Raw genomic sequence first — 19,724 nt, 5'->3', positions numbered from 1 at the left:
TTAAAAGTCGGAGACTAATTTTGGAAAATCAACATAGTCGGAGGACCATCGCTGGAATTAACTCTTATGATCGCAATCTCAAAAGAAAATTTAGAACTTGCTAAAAATAAACAAAAAGTAGTCGGAAAAAAAAAAAAAAAGTTTCTCCATCTACCACTTTAGTCACAAAGAAGATTTATAGATCAGATCACAATCAAATTGATGACAACAATGTGTAATGTTACATAATTAAACACAATTCTAAGAAAATAAGAATAGAAGAAAAGAAACTGAAAGAAGACATCAATATTGAATTATTCATTTATGCACCCAACTTGCACGCACGCTTATATATATTAACAGTAGAAAATGGTAAAGTGTGAGAACTAAATCCATGGCAGACTCTACAATGCAAAAGAAGTAAATTTGGCAAAAAGCATATATGAAAGTAAGATTTCAAAAGAATAGAGAAACCTGAAGAAGACCTCAATGCATGAAAATGGAATATCTTAAAAGATTTGACAGATTTGACCAATAATAGGAGATTAACCTTCTTTAGTCGGTTGTATTGAATGCTTTTAGATACTGTTTTTTACATCTATCAGAAAACTTTTACACAAGTTTGAAGTGAGGAAGGGGGTGAAAGTGTGAAACTAATTAAAGCCCAAAATCCAAATATGCTAACTACATTGATAGGAAATTATGATGGTTAAATTACTTGCTCTGTTGTCCGAAACTCCTCTCACTTCCAAATCGAAGTTCTATAAATCAATGATTTTTAACTATCACGGCAAAGAGAATTTGGAGCCCTTGAGGTTGAAATTCAGGAGAGGCAGAAATCTATAATGCATTCAGATATACAATGGTCAGAAGGGAAAACACATATATAGGTTAAAACAGTATGTAGATGGAAATTACATTGCGTGCCCACACGGTTTGCCTCGAGCATAAACCATAGAAAGCAACTGCATACAAAATATTCCCACCTCCACGAACATCTAGTGCACTTAATTTCACAGGGCGACTAAGAAAATCAAACCGCAGTAAATATATCCTCTAGTTCTTTATACCAGCAATGCCGGGAGTTGCAGTGGTAGCAGCGCCTTGAAGATCAGACAGGGAGAAAGACCGCCACGAAGAGAACTTCTGTTCGGGATGTGGCAAGGACGAATCGTTACTAGATCTTCGTGGGTGAGGAGGAAGAGGCGGAAGGGCGAAACAAGGTGGTGATGATGGAGTAGAGTTGAAAGACTCGGTGCTATGGTGGTTCTCAGAGTAGCACATGGTTGCAGCAAGAGCCAACGAGCTTCTAGCGTTGGTAGGTCTCTTGTACATACTGCCACTGCTGCTTCTATTGATAAAATTACGATTCCTGTCAAAGAAATTGTTGCGAGCAAGTTCGTTCTTGCGTTTCCTTGTGTACGGGTTCTCTGGCTTGACAATGTCTTTCAAGGAGGAACAAGAAGTTGCATCTGATAGACTCGTAAATGATTTGGATTTGCCAGCATAGAAATTTGATATGCCTCTCCTGAAAGCAATGGGAAAGATATTAGAAAATGAAGTAAACAAAGAATGTGAGAAACCAATATATTGCAATGTTAGATGTTTCTTAAAAATGTAAATATAAATTCTAAACGCGAATTCAACTACATGTGATGGATACATACATATCAAACGAGACAAGACAGATACCAGAAAATGAAGTAAACCGAGAAATCAATGGAAACATACAAATTGCAATACTATTGTTTCTTGAAGTATAGATGTAGACACTTATACTCCATGTCTCCATATACTAGGCATCCTACTACATGTGAAGGATACAGATCAATGGCAAATGATTAATTTTTTTCAGAAGATCAAAGTTAAGAAATGAATAGCATCTTCCAAAAACACAAAAGACGACAACATTTCAGAGAATCACTCCTATCAGTGTTTTCTTTACCAATATGGTCCAAAAATCCTCTACAATAACAAATGCATTTTGTTTATATAACCCACAAGACTATCTACCAAAAAGGACTATACAAACTCTAGATAATGTTTCCATGGACCTTTCATTACAAGAATCTTTGAGCTTATATGACATTTTATAAGCGAACAAATGAAAAGAAACCCATGTTTCATATGTACTCCTATTCCTGTTTTCATTATAGTTAAAACTTCATTATTGGATCCAAGTAGCAGATAATACGTTGCAGATACCAGCACACGCTGATCACATGTTTGAGTGTTGAAACTTTTCTAAGTTCCTCGCTCACATCTAATCTTTCAAGACTGACATATTTCAGATTCTGGACTGGTAAACCAAAAATTTCAATCCTGACAACCTTGACAACATCCATTCCTTAATAACAAAAGCAATGGAAAAAAATAAATGTTCACGTCTAAAGGATCATACCTATGTGTTTATTCCTTGATCCATATCAAATCATAACACAATTATCAACAATCAATTTTCTACACAAGGAATTCAAACACGAATAATCCATTGGATAAACTAAAAATTTATACAAGAAATCAAAGAAAAACCTCAAGTTAACAGCAAAAAACCAAAATTTACAAAGAGAAATTTAGTTCGTACGGACAGCAGTTTCATATTAATAAAGGTAAAATTTAACCCCAAAGCAGCAGTAATAGCAAAAAAATAAATCATAAATTATAAATTGGTGGAAACAGTTTTAAGAATTGAATCAAGATCACATACTTTATCGGTAAAACCTCCTCAAGATCCTCCAAATTACCCAGAGCGCCATCCTTGGACGAGCTCTGCACTTCCTCGCCTTCGCTGTCCGATGAAGACTGTCCCGCCGGGGAATCATCGCTATTCCTCCCAATCGACGAAGACGACGAGCTCCGATCTTCGTCCTCCTCCACCTCGGCCGCACTTCTCCGGTCTCCGATGGAGAACTCAGCCGAATTGTAGATCGCCGCCATACACGCCATCCCGCGCAACCGCTCAATCTGATGACCACCAGAATTGTTCCTCTCTAATGCAATCGACATAGCTTCAGTGTATTGGAGAAGTAAACTAAGCAATCAGAGATACATACAAACAGATTGATAGATAGAGAGAGAGAGAGAGAGAGAGGGAGAGCAATTTAGTGAGAGAGATGAGAAAGGGAATAAAGTCAATGAACAGAGTAAGATGAAAGCCTTATCTTTATCCAGACAGAATTGCAATTTGGATAATTAAACAATATTATCTTTTCTTTAATTTCTTATCTAGAATGTGCGGTAGTTTTACAATACATCGCAGACCATGGAGGTTTGTCTTAGATTATGATCTGAACCGTTCATTTAGATTTGATTGTTATTGAAATATGTGATTGGTTGATTTGTGGTTGTTGCAAGTGAAGATGATTGAAGCGTGTAACAGAGAAAGTGTTTGATTTTTTCTTTCAGCCGCCCGCTGATAGTGCATTGGTTCCATTTTGCAATGTTACATATGACCATGTCCAAATTAAAGAATTTCTTCACTGTTTCCCATTTGACTTTTGACTAGTATGAAACAAGAATATATTTTGATAGGCTAATGATTTTATTAAATATAAAGATTCTGAATTTCAATTTTGCAATAGTATTTAAAAAGATTCTGAATTTCAATTTTGATTTTGAGTCTCAGTGGAGACGATATTAATTTACATATACTACATTATAATATATCAGTTGTATTTAAAAAAAATCTCATATTGATATATACATATATCAAGGTAAATGATACAATTATTTAATTTTTAAAAATATTATAATGACATTATGTTTTGGCTAATTTTTGTTAATTTTTTTATGTTGGATGTGTGTGTGTGTGTATATATATATATATATATATATATATATATATTCTACTATAAAGTATAAACAAAACAACAGTCATACTTTGTAAAATAATTAATTTATCAGTCATTTCTGCGTTATTTGACCACTATTAATTTATCAACTTGGTTAAAAAATCAATATAATTGTTTGATTAATCAGATTTTTGTAATTTTAAAATGTTAAAATTCAAAAAATTACTTAAAGTAATTTTTCAATTAATTTTTTAAGAAAATAAATTATACCAAACAACTATTATCTATCAGCTAATTTACCAAACATTTTTTTACAATCAACTAATTTTATCAACTAGTCATACCATCTAAACTAATCAGCTAACAGGTCCGACATAATATGTTTTATCTCAAATTTCAAAAATTTCAATTCTAAAGAATTCATTGTTTATCCTACCAAGCACTCCATTATTGAAATACCTATTACTCCGTATTTTCCTAAATTGACAAAAGCTTTTCATAATATATATTTCCATTATTTCCCTTTCGTTATCTTATCTACTTATGGTTGCCTGGTTGGTATGGCAGTATGGCACTATGGATACAAGCGAGAGGGGAATATTCTCGGGAATAATGAATGTCGAACCAAAAATGGCCACCTGTTGTGTGACGTGTCAATTTGTGTTGGACGCGTGGTCGATTACTGGGGCCCGCGGTTTCAAAGTAGAGATTTGACTGCGATGGTGGCGTTACGACTTAGGCTGATTGGTGGGTCCACCCCTACCTTGCTTTATGGGCCCCACTGTACTGCGGGTAGATATCACTGGATACTGGGTGACCGGGGACTCGTAATTTCAATCTTTTTGTCTCCTATGGTGAGTCATTTGATATATACTTATCCGGTCATCGTTTTCAATAGAAACGGGAAAAATGATATAGAGATTTCCAACAAATTAAATTATTGTCACCTATGCTAATTTTATTAAGAGTAGTATTATATGTGTTGTAATAGATTATGCACGTTGGGCATTAGCTCATAACTGATGAACATTGTAATTAAAGATAAAATAGATAGAAAGACAACAAATAATAGAGAGAGTGTGTTTCGTTCCATCAAAACATGTATATATTACAATAGACATATATATATATATATATAATACAAAATAATAAAAGAAAGATATAATTGATATATAAATACTGAAACGGTTACAACTGTTATATACTTTATAATAATGTCCACTACTTAATATTATTTATAACAATATGAACTCTTATTTCACACTTTATATTATATAACATGTTTTAATTGCTTACTAAAAAATAGATAATGATTTTTGTTTATTTATTTTTTCATCTAATCAAAATTAAACATTTAGTGAGAGTATAATTTAATAGTAGAGATAGCATTTTTCTTTTAATAATAATAATAATAATAATGAATTGATGATACATATACACTCCAACTAGGATACGTTGAACACCAGATCGATAATCGACTATATCTGATACTTTACCAGCAGAGAGCACGACCCTGCGAACTTTTCGATCGGCCCACCCGAATAGGATATTCGCCTTAGAACGGGGAGTGAACTTCCCGGTTAGACGTCTATGTATCACACCATTGGTCCCTGACACATTGTCTCAATCACGTCACAAATGTCATATTTCTTATGTCGTGGCACTTGTCACCATCTTACTGACCGCACAACCTACATAACCAACGTGGAGGATCAACGACACGTGTTTCCCTCTTCGCTTATAAAAGGCGCATTTAATATTGAGAAGACATTTTGTTGATTCATCTACCCGAGACCCAACCAGACGCTCAAACCAAGCTCACAAGTGTGTTGAGTCGAAACTAAGCACATCATGAATCATTCTTTTATTATTATTATTGTTGTTAACTAGAGTGCTAAACATCTTACCTTTTCTATACGAGAGGGATTTTGAGTTATTGACCTCTCTTAAGAGGTGAGAATGCATAGTCGCTGTCCAACTAAACTGGTTAAAAATTTAAACATTAATTTGACAATAATTGTCCTATTATATTTATAGTAAGTGCCAAATTTCTAAGTAGGACACCACTTATTAATTGAAAATATTAATTAAGTTAAATTAACAAGAGCGTCATTATGTTAAGTTGGGCAATCCTTGTGTTATATCTTTTTAAATATTAAATTTATAAGGATAATGATATGATTAGAGAATAAATAATGAAAATAACTTGAGCCGTTGAAGTTATAAATTTTAACTCATTATATTATTAATGACTTTGTGATAGTTGTCTTTTAATGAGATTTGATTAAAATTTCACTAAATCAATGGACAATGGTACTTAATTTATCGTGTATGATATTCTTTAAAAAAAAGTTGGGCCACATAATTGAGCAAAGCCTATAATTGGGGTGAATACATGGGATCTAAAAGCTAACTTGTAGTTCAACTTTGATGCTTTTTAGTAAAGGACAATTTGCGCATGGTCCTCCACAGTTTAATCTAAGTACAAACATGAAGAAAAACTGTATAATATGATATGCAATATTATTTGCAGACAAATTATTATGTTTGACTATGAATATAATGTATATTTTAATATATTAAATGTACACTATTTGATTGTATGATAAAATAATGTACTTTTAATACTCAAATAATGTACCTTTAATATATTAAAAATGTATTTATTATTTATGGTACACACAACTGAGTGGACCATCGTCCATGTAATAATGATTGTTATTTGCATCATACTTTGTATTGTACGAATATATATATATATATATATATATATATATATATATATATATATATATATATAAAGATTATGTTTTTTCTTTACCATTTTCCTCTTATCTCTTTGTCTATATTTCCTTCATGAGTGAAAAAACCAACAACAGGAAATGCATACTGATGAGGTTGCTCTTTTAAAATATTTCTCTATCTTCTGGTGATTTTTCGACGCATTGCTGTCAGCCTCTGGCTAAAGCTTTGATGGAGTTGAGTCGGCGGTGCTCTGGGTCGCACTCTGGAGAGTCTCACGGGATCCAATTAGGTTCTCTTGTCCTTTTTATTTGTCCCTTTTTTTTTTTTTTAGGTTCTCTATCTCATATGTGCTTCTCCGATGATGTTTGTAGTTTGTTATGCGGTCGTGTACTTTTGCCGGCATGATCTCTTTGTCCTCTAATTTTTTTTTTTTTTCATTTTTCGTGGCTTAAAAATATGTGCAAAAGTCCTTAGTGGCTTTGGTTTTGCTTTGGAGTTTGCCAATGGTGCATGCTGTCTCCCACTTCTCCCTTTGTAAAGTTTAAGTGGTGGTTAGAGAATATCTACCTGAGTTATCCTAGAATCTTGTTCAACAAAGAAACTCATTTGACACTTTTTTTTAAGAATAAAACTAGATATCATTAATTAAGATCTAAGCTCAAAACGTGACCAATGGACGAAAATGGAGTAGAAAAACAGTCCATACGGTCATTTGACACTTGAATTACCCTTTTATTTTGTTTTGTTTTGTTTCTAAACTTTTATTTTTAAAAACTTAAAATTACTCGTTTTGTTTCTAAACTTTTATTTTTAAACAATTAAAATTACTCATCCCAAAACATCCAAACACGCCTCTACCCCTGCTGAAAAACCCTGGCTAAACCCTCCTCGTCCGTCTCAGCCGCAACTCACCAGTCACCACCGAGTCACTGTGTCTGCTCGCTCAGACCTGCGCAATGCCGGCCATCCAATCCTACGATGACTTCATTAAAGTCCACGGCGTGTTATTAGCCTCATCGGGAATTCCTCAGAAGCTCCACCCCCTGCTCTTCCAGAAGCTCGCGGCGGAGGCCTTCGACGCCGGCCACCATTTCCAGATCGAGCCTGTGGAGGATGGAAACCAAAGGCGCCTGCTCTTCACCTCAGACTTCATGGCTAAGGAGTCTAATCTCTTCCTCGTTGACCATGCTTGGACTTTCCGCCTTTCCGATGCCTATAAGCAGGTTCGGCTCTACTGCTTGGTTTCTAGGGAATTTATTGAAAAAGTGATGATTCATTGAGCTCGTTTATGGCTATTTCAGTTGTCATATTCTAAACTTTGAAAATTCTCAAGGTGAAGATCCTGTTGTGAACCATTTAGTTCACCTAATACATTGCATTTTTATGGTTGAGCGACTGAAAGATAAACTGTTGATTAATGAATTATTTGATATTTGTGAATTAGAATAATCATGTGTGTGAATATATATGTTTAGCAATCTGATTTGTATGAGGTTCGAACCTAAGACATTTCTTATAGAAATGAATGAGTAAGTTAAGAATAATAAATAGTTAGCGAATATTATGTTACTAAAGTTTATATTAACAAAGTTTATATTAACGGAATGCGATACACTCATTTCTTTTTGGTTTATATGACTGGTTATTTTTGAAATAGAAGAAAATGAAGAACACTCAGTTGCATTCTGAAGGGAAAATGCATCAGTGGGAAATTTGGTCAGGAATCCGTTATTTGAATTTTGAGACAATAATGAGTCTAATCTTCCAAACTATATATTCTTTGGTATATTCAAGTAAATATGGTCTGTACTTGTTCAATTTGGATGTACAAGGAGTGAGAACTTGGCATTGATTCACTCATTCACAGAGTTGAGCAGAGAAATACAAATTCTTGCAGATTGGGATTTAGGCTTAGCCTCTTAGTTGTGTTGTTATATACCTGTTTGTCTATTAATGCTAGATTGCTAGACATTATCAGATTCTGATTCTTTCACCACATTTACAGTTACAGGAAGTTCCTGGGCTGGCAGAAAGAATGGCTGCGATAATGTGTGTGGACACTGATTTGTCAGACACTGTTGAGGAAGGTGACACAGGTGAAGATAATACGAAATTGAGTGCCGAGGAGATAGTGACGAGCGAAGTAATTAAGGCTAAAGAAGGTGATGCTGCAAGGTGGTTGGAGCTTGATGAGCTTGGCATTGACGATGATATGCTTTCTTCTCTTGATTTGCCTCATAAATTTCCAGTATGATTTTTGTTTTCTATCACCTAATGGGCTATCTTAATTAATGTTGGTGGTCCATATCACATTTGGCATCTTACTGTGTCACCATTAAACTGTCTTTGCACCAGAGTTTACTTGCACTAAGCTTGTGTGGTAACAATCTGAAGAATATTGAAACTGTTGTAAGGGAGGTTACCCAACTCAAAAGTCTTAAAGCTCTTTGGTTGAACGATAATCCAATTCTGAAGGAGAATGGGTAAGCTCATAATTTTTTTCCTATACTAGCAGTTTGTTACATAAGTCTTGATTATTGGCATCTGACACAAGCTATGCATTTCCCAGTGATGGTTGTATGGAAGATGCTATTCTTCAAGGTTGCTCTAGTTTGGAAATTTACAATTCTCGGTTCACCCCACATTTTGGTGAGTGGGCATTAGGGTTTTGTGCAGAGATATACAATAAAGACAGTCCAGGCTATGCATATCAAGGTGACCAACCCTTGCAGTGTGTGAGCTCACTAGACCTATCTAATAGATGCATTAACAACCTCTTCAATAAGGTGAGTGTCTTTCAACCTGACTTAATTTTCTGGCTAAAAAAATACTATAATTTTCAATGTTCAAAGGGAGTGAGAAGTAAATGCAACTAAGTGGTTTATGAATGTTATTCGTAATTGTATTGCCCACCTGGCTTTAATTTGTTGTATATTTTTTTCAAGCAAGGTCCTGTCTCATTTTCTTAATCAATTTTTCACCAGGCATTTTCTCCTACTGAAATGCCATCTCTCTCACATTTGAACATTCGTGGAAATCCATTGGACCAGAACTCTGCAAATGATTTATTGGAACTCCTTAATCAATTCAGTTGCTTGAGTGCTCTGGAGGTATCTTCATGAGATCCAACTCTTTCAGTTTAAAACTTAAAACAGGTTTGATGAGAAATTGAACAGGTGGATATACCTGGGCCTCTTGGAGAAAATGCTGTTAGAATTGTTGAAGCACTGCCAAATCTTTCTGTACTGAATGGTGTAAGCACATCCAAAATTTCTGAGTCTGGAAAGTCTGTGGTTGATTCAATGTTGTTGCCACGCCTTCCTGAATGGACTGCAGGAGAACCTATTGCTGACCGCATTATAAATGCAATGTGGTTATATTTGATGACTTATAGACTTGCAGACGAAGAAAAAATTGATGAAACCTCTGTATGGTATGCATTTGGCTTTGCTAATTTTTATTGGTTACTGTATATATTGTTTTCTATAAGTGAATTTTGCTCCCATAGTGAATTTTTCTGATAGCAGCTTGAATCTTGATGGGATTCCTGAAACTTTTTTGTCTGAACTCATGTAATCCAAGTAGAACTGTATGCAAATAAAATTCAAAGTATACAATTTACATGCATTATGCATATAGATATTATAACGACAGGACAATATGAGTTTTTTGTTAGCTGCATAAATTCTTGACAGGCATTCTGAAGGAATTTAAGTTTGAACTTGTCTAATCCAAATGGGAACACTATGTAAATAAAATTTGAAGGATACACATTAGAAAGGAGAGGAAATATATAAACTTTGAAGTTTGAACTATCCTATTGCTTTCAACTTTGCATTTGGCACTCATAACCATAATGATTTGGGCAAAAACAGACTGCACTTTTGTAATATTTTATTAAACCAATATAAAATATACTAATTGCTAATGTACAAAATTAGTTTAATCAAACTCTTACATTCACCCTTCACTATTATGTTTTTGTGTGTGGATAGGTATGTTATGGATGAATTAGGTTCATCTCTGCGGCATAGTGATGAACCAAATTTTAGAGTGTCTCCTTTCCTCTACATGCCAGACGGTGAATTGGCATCAGCTGTGAGGTTCTCTTCTCCAACTGTCTATGTTCATTCATTGGTAACTTAAATTGCTTAATTTAGTAAAGTCTGGCTATTCATTGGTCCTATAATTAGCATCAGCTTTGGGTATTTAAAGTTTCACAACCTTTATTCTGTCAATGTATATAGTTTTGGAAATCTGAGATCTTTTTTTTAGTTTTCTTGCACATTTTAACTACTGGGTGTTGCTCTGGAGCTATTAAATAGTGTTGAGTTTGTAAGAATCATAGGCCTGGCGGGTGGAGAATAACACCACCCGCCAGTTAGGAGGAAGCAAGATGAAGAATCAAGAAGAGAGAAATGGCTGAAAATATATTAACTATCTTACTTCATGTCTTTTACTGAAAGAAGATTATATTAACTATCTTACTTCATGTCTTTTACTGAAAGAAGATTACACAATATATATACACATAAAAGATGCTCAAATAGTAAACCTACAAAGCTACCCGATAATCTTTTCAGCTCCCAAGGCTACAGTATGTTCATTTCAGCTCCCAAGGCTTAGTTCACACTGCTCAAGGAAGACAATTCTAACAAATAGCAAATGCAAACTATAAAGCTTTGTTATACAAATGCAACATTCAATTCATACAGAAAAACCACCCAGCGCACCCTTTTCATTCGATGAATGAAATATTCCTTCCAATGGATTTATTGACATATCACATATATGCCAAGAAATAGAGGTATTAACCTCCCTCTGTAATTTCTATTAAGCTATTGAGTGAACATTTTTCAGCTATTCAATTCTTTGGCCAACTGAAGATATTCAAAGAAATGATGAGTGCACTCGTGATTTCCTATTTGGAATTGGGGAAGATAAACAACGTTCGGCTAGACTTACTGCTTGGTTCCACACCCCAAGGAATTACTTTATTAAAGTATTGCTTCTTTCCCCATGTTTGAACTTTGCCTGTAATTTTATGAATTCAGAACATTGAGGTTTATTGCAGAAGTCATTGCTTGTCTAATCTCCAGGAGTATGAGAGCTACAGGCAGAAATTACAATCAACCAAATTTACTTCCCCACTACAAGAGTCATCTGTTACGAGTACTTTGTACCGTGCTGATGGAAGTGCTTTGCGTGTGTATACAGATATACCTCATGTGGAGGAATTCCTGAACCGCCCTGAATTTGTAATTAGTATGTCTGTTTTTCTCATCTTGAATTGTTTACATCCTGCCTTGACCATAATTTTCATGTTGCAGGTGTTTATTTTAATATTTTATACCTAAACAATAATAGACTGATTGTATAATTGTTCACACTGTTATGCTTAAATTTGGATTATTTGCAGCATCTGAGGCAAAGGATGCAGATATTATTTGGACAAGTATGCAGGTAGACGAGGAGCTGAAGAGGGCTGCAGGACTCAATGATCAACAGTACATAAATCAATTTCCATTTGAGGCTTGTATTGTTATGAAACATCATTTGGCAGAAACAGTTCAAAAGGTTATAATTTATAATAACATTCTTCCATCTTTTATCTTGACGAAGGGCCTTTTATTTGCACAATATGATGCTAAATATTGTTACCCTTTCCCATCAGGCTCATGGATTGCCTGAATGGATTCAGCCCACATATAACCTTGAAACTCAACTTGCTCAAATGATTGGTGATTATCTTGTACGGGAAAGGGATGGACTGGATAATCTATGGATCTTGAAGCCGTGGAACATGGCCAGAACTATTGATACAACCATAACTGGCAATTTATCTGCTATTATTCGTCTCATGGAGACTGGCCCCAAAGTATGCCAGAAGTATATTGAGCACCCTGCTTTGTTCCAAGGGAGGAAGTTTGATCTTCGTTACATTGTCTTGGTTCGCAGCCTAAACCCATTAGAGATATTTCTGGCTGATATTTTCTGGGTATGTGAAATGTTCTTCGCCGTAAGGGATTGTGTTTTTTTTTTATGGCTTCAGCTCCTACACTGTAACATTGTTTGCATTTTATGCATTTGGTTGAGTATTTTCAATTTTCTTTTCAGACCAGATTATCTAACAATGCTTACACTTTGGACAAGCACAGTTTAGCTGAATATGAAACTCACTTTACTGTTATGGTAAGTAATTATCTGCAATTTCTGAAATGCTCTAAATCCGCAATCGAAGTTTCCAAATCAAAGTGCAATTTGTTTTGTAGTATATTTAATAAAACAAATTATTCATTTAATCAAGCCATCTTCTAACTTTATAGTCCTCGTTTCATCTTCTTCAGAATTATCGAGGAAGATTGAATCACTTGAATACCCCAGAGTTTGTGAAAGAGTTTGAACTAGAGCACAAAGGTGCTTCCTACTTCTGTCCTACATAATTTCAATTGTCTTAGAATGCTTTATTATATTATTTCTGGATATTTGAGGTTGTCATTTACCCAAAATTTTCCTACCTGTTACAGTTAAATGGATGGATATCCATTCGAGAGTTAGGAGTATGATTAGATCAGTGTTTGAGTCTGCTGCATCAGTGCATCCGGAAATGCACCATCCTAAATCTCGGGCAATGTATGGTGTCGATGTCATGCTTGATAGCAATTTTCAGCCTAAACTACTGGAGGTCAGAAATCTTTCACTTAGTGTTACTGTCTTGCTTTCAGGTTTTACTGTTTTAGGCATTGGACAAAGCACACCTAAGTCACCTATTGGCTATTTAATGCTCATGATCATGGTTGTGGACTACATGCAGTGAAATTGAACCTCGAACCTCCTTCCTAACTTTGCGAATACAATATTCAATTATTCATGCATTTTAGGGGAATGTCATCCAAGTATAATATGAATTTTAGCAGACCATATTATTTATTTTTGGTACAAATATTATCAAGAGCCATGACTCACAATGCTGTGTGCACCCTTTCACGAATGTTCATAACCCCACAAATCTATGTCACTATGTGACATGTTGCCTGTATAAATATCCTTGGTAAAGTTGCTACTTGTGAACATGAACATCTTAATTTCATATGAACAACAAACTTACTCTATATGGTTCATGGTATAAGAATTGATGGAATCTACTGTATATGCTTGTTTCCAGGTTACCTACTGTCCTGACTGCAAGAGAGCTTGCACGTATGACACAGAAGCTGTTGTAAAAGGAGGAGAAACTGTCAAGGGGCGCGATTTCTACAACTATGTGTTTGGCTGTCTTTTCCTTGATGAAACTAACCATGTATCTCCATTGTAAACAGGTATACCAAATGCTCGAAAGGTTTTGTCCTTTATACGCAAGAACTAATTTACAATATGTGAACACCATACTATTTCTTAGCAGCATTTATGCACATCAAAGTGTGAAAGGATGTTGTTGTATTAATAGTAATTTCTGCATTTTAAATGATACTCGTAAAAGATTTTCATGTCTCTTTACCTCTTTGACATCTTGTTCTTTGTTAGATATTCCCCCCCCCCCCCCCCCCCCACCCACCATTTTTACCAATCATTATTGAAAGTAAATTTACATTGGTGAGTTGTGCCATCAACAATTTCAAATAATTGAACTGGATCACTTTGTCTTTATTTATACGAGAAGCTTGAAAAGTCAATACAACATCAATATAATTGACTGCATATACACTGAATCCATGGATTCCATGATTTATTACTTTGGTACTTCACATGTCGTCTAAAAAACACTCAAGCAACAATAGGGTATGATGCACAAGTAGCAATACCTGCAAATGGAAGTTACAAAATGCAGTTATTTGAGCTGAAAAGGTCAGTTATACAGTCATATGAAATGCAATTGCCCTTACACTTGATTGGTTACTTGACAAAGGTGTGTATCCAGTTTTAACTACCTGTGTAATTTCAGTCTCCACTCTCCATATACATACATGGTTGCAGTGCGAGTCATGCCTCGCGGTATAACATTGGTCGATAAAGATCACAAAACAAGGTACATAATTCCTTTTATCCATATTTTAGATGTTTGAATCAGCAATAACAATAGAGGTCTAGTAAAACTGAGAGGGTGTCTGGTGAATATGAAGAAAGGATGTCTTAATTGGTAGAGAAACATACCACACATGTTCTTTCCCATCTGCATTTTGAAGTATCCATTCTCACCCCATTGATCTCCCCATGAGTTTTTTAAGAGCCAATATTGGACACCATTTTCCACTCCATAGCCCACAGCAAGAACAGCATGGTTCAAATCCTGCCAATACAATAAACATGTCAAGTTTTTCTCTGTACATATTTAAACTGCATAGCCTTGCACAAAATTGCAGAAACCAATTTGAATTGAGAAGAGAAAGGTTTAAGTTAAGAATTTGTTAGAGAGCTTTGCACAATCATCATGTTGCCTGCCATGAATGATTCACCAAAAATCTAACTTTTCAATGTGTGTTAGGCAGTTGCCAAAAGAAAATCCCATATTTCTTGGAATAGACGGCTTACCATGGAAGTGTTCCCACAAATGGTGCTGATGTAGACACCACTCTTATATAAGCTGAAACCATCAACCGCCTGAAATGCAACACTAACTGGCCTAATCATTCCAACTGCATACAATAGTTCATCTTCTGCGCCCTATAGAAATATGTTCCATAACTATTAGCCAAAGGAAGGAATAATTTATGTTCCTAGTTGAGGACATAGTGAAACTGTGAAAGCACTCATCTTACCTGGGTAATATTGATAGAGTCAACGACTTGCACACCTATGGTTCCCGATGTGAATTTGCACACGCCATCTTTTCCAGCGTATGGATATGATTGCTCGGTGTCAAGACCGCCATTGTATTTGATATACTCGAAGGCGTATGATGGCAATCCACCCTGGCAGCCATAGTTGTTAAAAGCTCCAGCACAGTCCACAAGCTGCTGTTCAGAGAGGGAAATTGGTTTCCCAGATGCCTGAGCATATGCAGCTTCCAGAGCTCCAGTGGTGCTAACATAGCATGAATTTAATGTCATGATTTCTTGCCATTCACAAACCAACTTCAATTTCAAAAGGTATCAGGGTTCCACATTATGGTGGTAATTTATATCGTGGACTCTGGTCCAATATACAGAATTTGACTTCATAAAGTATAGAATTTATGTTTATAATGCACAGAATTATATAGTTGAAAACATATAAACACTTAACATAATACACATAATTTATGTTCATAATGCACATTATTTATACTCATTATTTTCTGTTTATATATGTGTATTATAAACATGAATTCTATGTATTATGAAAATGAATTTTGTACCTTATCAAGTCAAATTCTATGTATTGGACCAAGATCTACAGTGTACCGTGGATCCTAGTCCACAATATAGCAATTGCATTATGGCTTGTTTCCCTAACTAAGCCTCACCTGAATGCCCAGCAAGCCCCACATCCGCCTTGGCTTTTTACTGGGCTTATGATGCCATCTTGCCTCCAGTCTTTCTAAATGATAGAAAAACACCAAATCAACTATATCAGCAAGATAGAACTACTTTGGGACCTCAGTTCCCTAGTGTTTTATATTCTTTAAGTGCTAACATATTTTATTAGATGTCATACGGTAAATATTTCTCAAACTCTTTGATTCTACCTCAAATATTTATTTTAATCTCAAATTAATAGAAAGTAGTAACTTAGAAGATGCAGAATTTCCACATTGTTCATTTGAAAAATCAATGAAAGTTTTGAAGAAGATAGGCTACAAAAACCATGCCAAATTTCCATTTCCCAGATTTTTAGGACAGACTTGGACAAGGAAGAGCTTGTTGAGAGTTAATTGTCTTTCTTTTGTTATTTTTTTTTTTTAGTGATGATAAAAATTTGTAATCAATCTGATGGTATACACGGGATAAATTTCGTCTTAGTTGATTGACTTAAACCAAGAAGGCCAATAGACCGTTTTTATTAAAAGTCAAACTTCAAACTTGGTGATTTCCAAGCCAATAATCTAATTAACTTGGATGGATTAACTTTTATTTTCCTCCGTTTTGCCATACTAACTAGTAATACACCATGTAATGGAACAAAGACTTTTAAAAATATTTAAAAAATTGTGAATACCGTCGGAGGGAGGGTAACATCACTGCGTGTAATATTGCCCTTTGAGGTTGCAGAACAGTTCTGAGCAGCTCCTAGTCTCTGTGTTCGGAACTCATCCCATGTCATGTCAGCAAACTCTGTTATAACATGAAACCAGCAACAAGCATAGATAAATATAATCTTCACGATGCTTAAATTCTACAAGTAATCATAAGATTACAAAATCCACTCTCAACTGGGGTGGCTTGGCCTATTGACCCTTTTTAGTTAAAGCTGAATTTGCTTAGTGCAACTCGTGACAACAATTAGAGATAAATATAGTCTTCAGTGTGCTTAAGTTCTACCGTGGGAAGGTCAAATTGGTTAAATTGTTAACTTACCGACCAAGTTGATTAAATTGTTAACTTACTAACCACGAGATTACAAGCACAACTTGTAGTGGGAGTTGTCTATTAAACACCATTTGACAATTACTGAGAGTTTTCTCCTCAGTCCTCACTCAAAATGTTGAGTCATCAAGCTTTATATTTGAAATTTCAGCCAAAAACGAAACAAAAGAAAATTAAATACCATTAACACCAAGTTTGTAAGAGAGTCCCCTCTTGTTATGCGACCTGATTGTCTTCAAACTTTCCTTAAATACACTGAACCTACGCTTCATCTCCTCAGCACTTTCATACCTCTTTCCATATCTGCAAAACTCCAAAACCAAAAAATATAAAAACAAACAAACAAACAAACAAAAATCAAGTAAAGACGAGAGTGAAAAACGAACTTGAGCGCGAAGCGAGCGAAGGAGAGAGCGCGTGGAGCGGAGCCGATGACTTGGAGAATAGCGTTCTCGACTTCATCATGCAAGCCGCCGTCGGAAACAACCTGCCTGATCAGATTGTCGCCGGCGAAAGTGCTCGATCCGGCTTGTCCAACTGCGGCGCAGGCGATCGCAGCTGAAATGAAGAAGTATAAGACGAGCGAGACACGAACCGCCATTATTATCACTCTCTATGCGTTTCTTCAGACTTCAGAGAAAGGATTACTGAAAAGCGCGCCGAAACAGAATGAAATGGTTAGTGCATTTATACGGATTTGGATTACCAAATGCGAGTATGTGAAGTTGATTTGATGTTTTCATATAACAAACTGAACAGAAATTATTGCCAAAACAAACATAATAATTTTATTCAAATTTTAAAATCTACATAATAAATATACTTTTTATTCATATTTTCTCAGCTAGGTTAGTGGGGTGCTGAATGAATTTTATTTTTATTTTTCCTTTGGTACAAGTGATGGGGATGGAAACAAGAGGCTAACATGTATTCCTTGAAAGAGATTTTCTCGTTTGAAACGTGTAATATTTGTTTAAGAAATATCAAATATACTGTTTATTTATACTTTTTGTTCGGCGGAGGTCAGTAAAGGGTTTAAAAAAGTCAAGTTCAATGCTCATCGTCTTAAAAATGTGTGGTGGTATAAGAAAATAAAGTTGCACTTTCACTACAAGCTATATCATTTGGTGTAGTGATAGCGCTTGATCCTAAAAAGTGATATCAGAGTGTTGTGTAATATTTTTCAGTTAAAATATACTACTTTTCTATAAATCTATAAAAAGTATTAATTTTACTTTAAAATATTACACGTCTAAATGTGAAACTGCCTTAAATAAGACTTATTCTACTTTAAATATAAGGTAACTTAATCGTTAAACGTAGTCACTAAACCCTCCCAAAATGAATTGTTACTATGTAGGTTGTTCCGTTGTTGTGAAGCAAAAGAGTCGTTATAGATACTTACAATTTTTTACTCTATTTTAAAACTTTTCGATGTGACTAATTGATAATTTGATACTGATGTTTCGAACAACTTTATTTTGTGTTTTCTTTTTCTTCTATTTTTCACCCAATCATAACCATGAGTAAATTATTATGTGAATCCGAGTTCAAAATACACAATTTACATACTAAATGTTCACAATTCAAATTGTGAACTTTATGTAAATTGTGATTTACATAAATACTCACAATTGTAAACATTTAATAGAGTTAATATCCAATACAGTTTTCAACTATAGTGATTTTACTCAATTTAGTTCTAAATGACTTTTTGTACTCAATTTAGTCATCGACTTTGATATTTTACACAATGTAGTCATTTGTTAAAAATTCTGTTAGTTAATTATTAGAAATAGGACCATAATAGTAATTTCTCATCCTTCATCCTATTTGGGATGATTCTTCCTTCTTCACAAAAGTCATTTAGGATTAAATTGAGTAAACCACTATAGTCGAAGACTATATTAGGTATTAACTCACATTTAATATGTAAGTTGTGTATTTTGAATACGTGTCCATCTTGCAAGGTGGACCGGGTCCATGAAATAATTATTGTGACCAGTGTGTATTCAAATGGGCCCAGTGTCATACTAGATGGGCTAGAAACTGATGTTTTTGGAGTTAGTTATAGTTCCAAATGATTGGTTGTTAAAAGAATTAGGACCTTGTTATGGGCCGCGGAAAAAACTGTTTATTTATGGGCCGGGAAAAGCTGACAGGGATATTCTTTATTTATGGGCCGGGAAAAAACTGTTATATCAAGACAACTCAAATATTATAGGGTAAATTATGCATTTATACTATGAATCCGGGTCTATTTTGCAAGGTGGACCCGAGTCTATGCTCACAATTTCATAATTTCATGTTCACAATTTTATAGTTATATATTCACAGTTTATACATGTAAATTTGAACTCTATGTTCGCAATTTTATAACTCTATGTTCACAATATAGAGTTATGAAATTGTGAATATAGAGTTATAAAATTGTGCACATTGAGCTATGAAATTGTGAACATAGAGTTATAAAATTGTGAACATGGAATTATGAAATTATGAACATAGAGTTATAAAACTGTAAACATAGAGTTATGAAATGTGAATATGGAGTTATAAAATTATGAACATGTAGTTATGAAATTGTGAACATAGACCATGTCCACCTTGCAAGGTGGACTCGGGTCCATGGCATAACAACTGATTAGATTAAGACTCATAACTTTTTTTGGGTGAAGATAGAAACTCGTAATCACTATTCGAGAGT

At 34.7% G+C, this 19,724-nt stretch overlaps 3 protein-coding genes and 1 long non-coding RNA gene across 7 annotated transcripts; 2 read left to right on the top strand and 2 right to left on the bottom strand.

The window, feature by feature from the left end:
* Positions 1-795: 795 nt before the first annotated feature.
* Positions 796-3,095, bottom strand: LOC116012635. The gene is made up of 2 exons (XM_031252241.1): positions 2,687-3,095; positions 796-1,507 (listed from the first exon to the last, which is right to left on the bottom strand). Exons 1-2 carry the CDS (start codon positions 2,983-2,985, stop codon positions 1,036-1,038), a joined length of 771 nt encoding a protein of 256 aa, XP_031108101.1. The 5' UTR covers positions 2,986-3,095; the 3' UTR covers positions 796-1,035.
* Positions 3,096-6,662: 3,567 nt separating this feature from the next.
* Positions 6,663-14,014, top strand: LOC116013490 (tubulin--tyrosine ligase-like protein 12). 2 transcript variants are annotated; one of them, XM_031253275.1, is made up of 16 exons: positions 6,663-6,804; positions 7,417-7,738; positions 8,521-8,763; positions 8,871-8,998; positions 9,085-9,301; positions 9,500-9,625; positions 9,692-9,948; positions 10,511-10,618; positions 11,376-11,517; positions 11,615-11,780; positions 11,935-12,092; positions 12,190-12,513; positions 12,633-12,707; positions 12,863-12,932; positions 13,043-13,200; positions 13,681-14,014. In XM_031253275.1, the coding sequence occupies exons 2-16, from the start codon at positions 7,472-7,474 to the stop codon at positions 13,828-13,830; spliced, it is 2,589 nt and encodes an 862-aa protein (XP_031109135.1). In that variant the 5' UTR covers positions 6,663-6,804; positions 7,417-7,471; the 3' UTR covers positions 13,831-14,014. The 2 variants fall into 2 exon arrangements, with proteins under 2 accessions (XP_031109135.1, XP_031109136.1); XM_031253276.1 differs by lacking the exon at positions 6,663-6,804 and having other exon boundaries at positions 6,825-7,738.
* Positions 14,015-14,135: 121 nt separating this feature from the next.
* LOC116013982 (cysteine proteinase 3-like) lies at positions 14,136-17,883 on the bottom strand. Of its 2 annotated transcripts, XM_031253961.1 has the most exons (8): positions 17,404-17,881; positions 17,199-17,320; positions 16,650-16,765; positions 15,958-16,031; positions 15,272-15,536; positions 15,045-15,176; positions 14,667-14,802; positions 14,136-14,317 (listed from the first exon to the last, which is right to left on the bottom strand). In XM_031253961.1, exons 1-8 carry the CDS (start codon positions 17,616-17,618, stop codon positions 14,280-14,282), a joined length of 1,098 nt encoding a protein of 365 aa, XP_031109821.1. In that variant the 5' UTR covers positions 17,619-17,881; the 3' UTR covers positions 14,136-14,279. The 2 variants fall into 2 exon arrangements, with proteins under 2 accessions (XP_031109821.1, XP_031109820.1); XM_031253960.1 differs by lacking the exon at positions 14,136-14,317 and having other exon boundaries at positions 14,441-14,802; positions 17,404-17,883.
* Positions 14,248-15,110, top strand: LOC116013984. Of its 2 annotated transcripts, none has more exons than XR_004097318.1 (3): positions 14,248-14,360; positions 14,458-14,541; positions 15,002-15,110. It is a non-coding gene; the product is annotated as an uncharacterized LOC116013984 (long non-coding RNA). The 2 variants fall into 2 exon arrangements; XR_004097317.1 differs by having other exon boundaries at positions 14,998-15,110.
* Positions 17,884-19,724: the final 1,841 nt, after the last annotated feature.

This window comes from Ipomoea triloba, chromosome 3 (assembly GCF_003576645.1).
Source record: "Ipomoea triloba cultivar NCNSP0323 chromosome 3, ASM357664v1".
Lineage (NCBI taxonomy): Eukaryota > Viridiplantae > Streptophyta > Magnoliopsida > Solanales > Convolvulaceae > Ipomoea > Ipomoea triloba.
The sequence above is the reverse complement of the archived record's forward strand: the minus strand, read 5'-3'. Positions and strand labels throughout refer to the sequence as shown.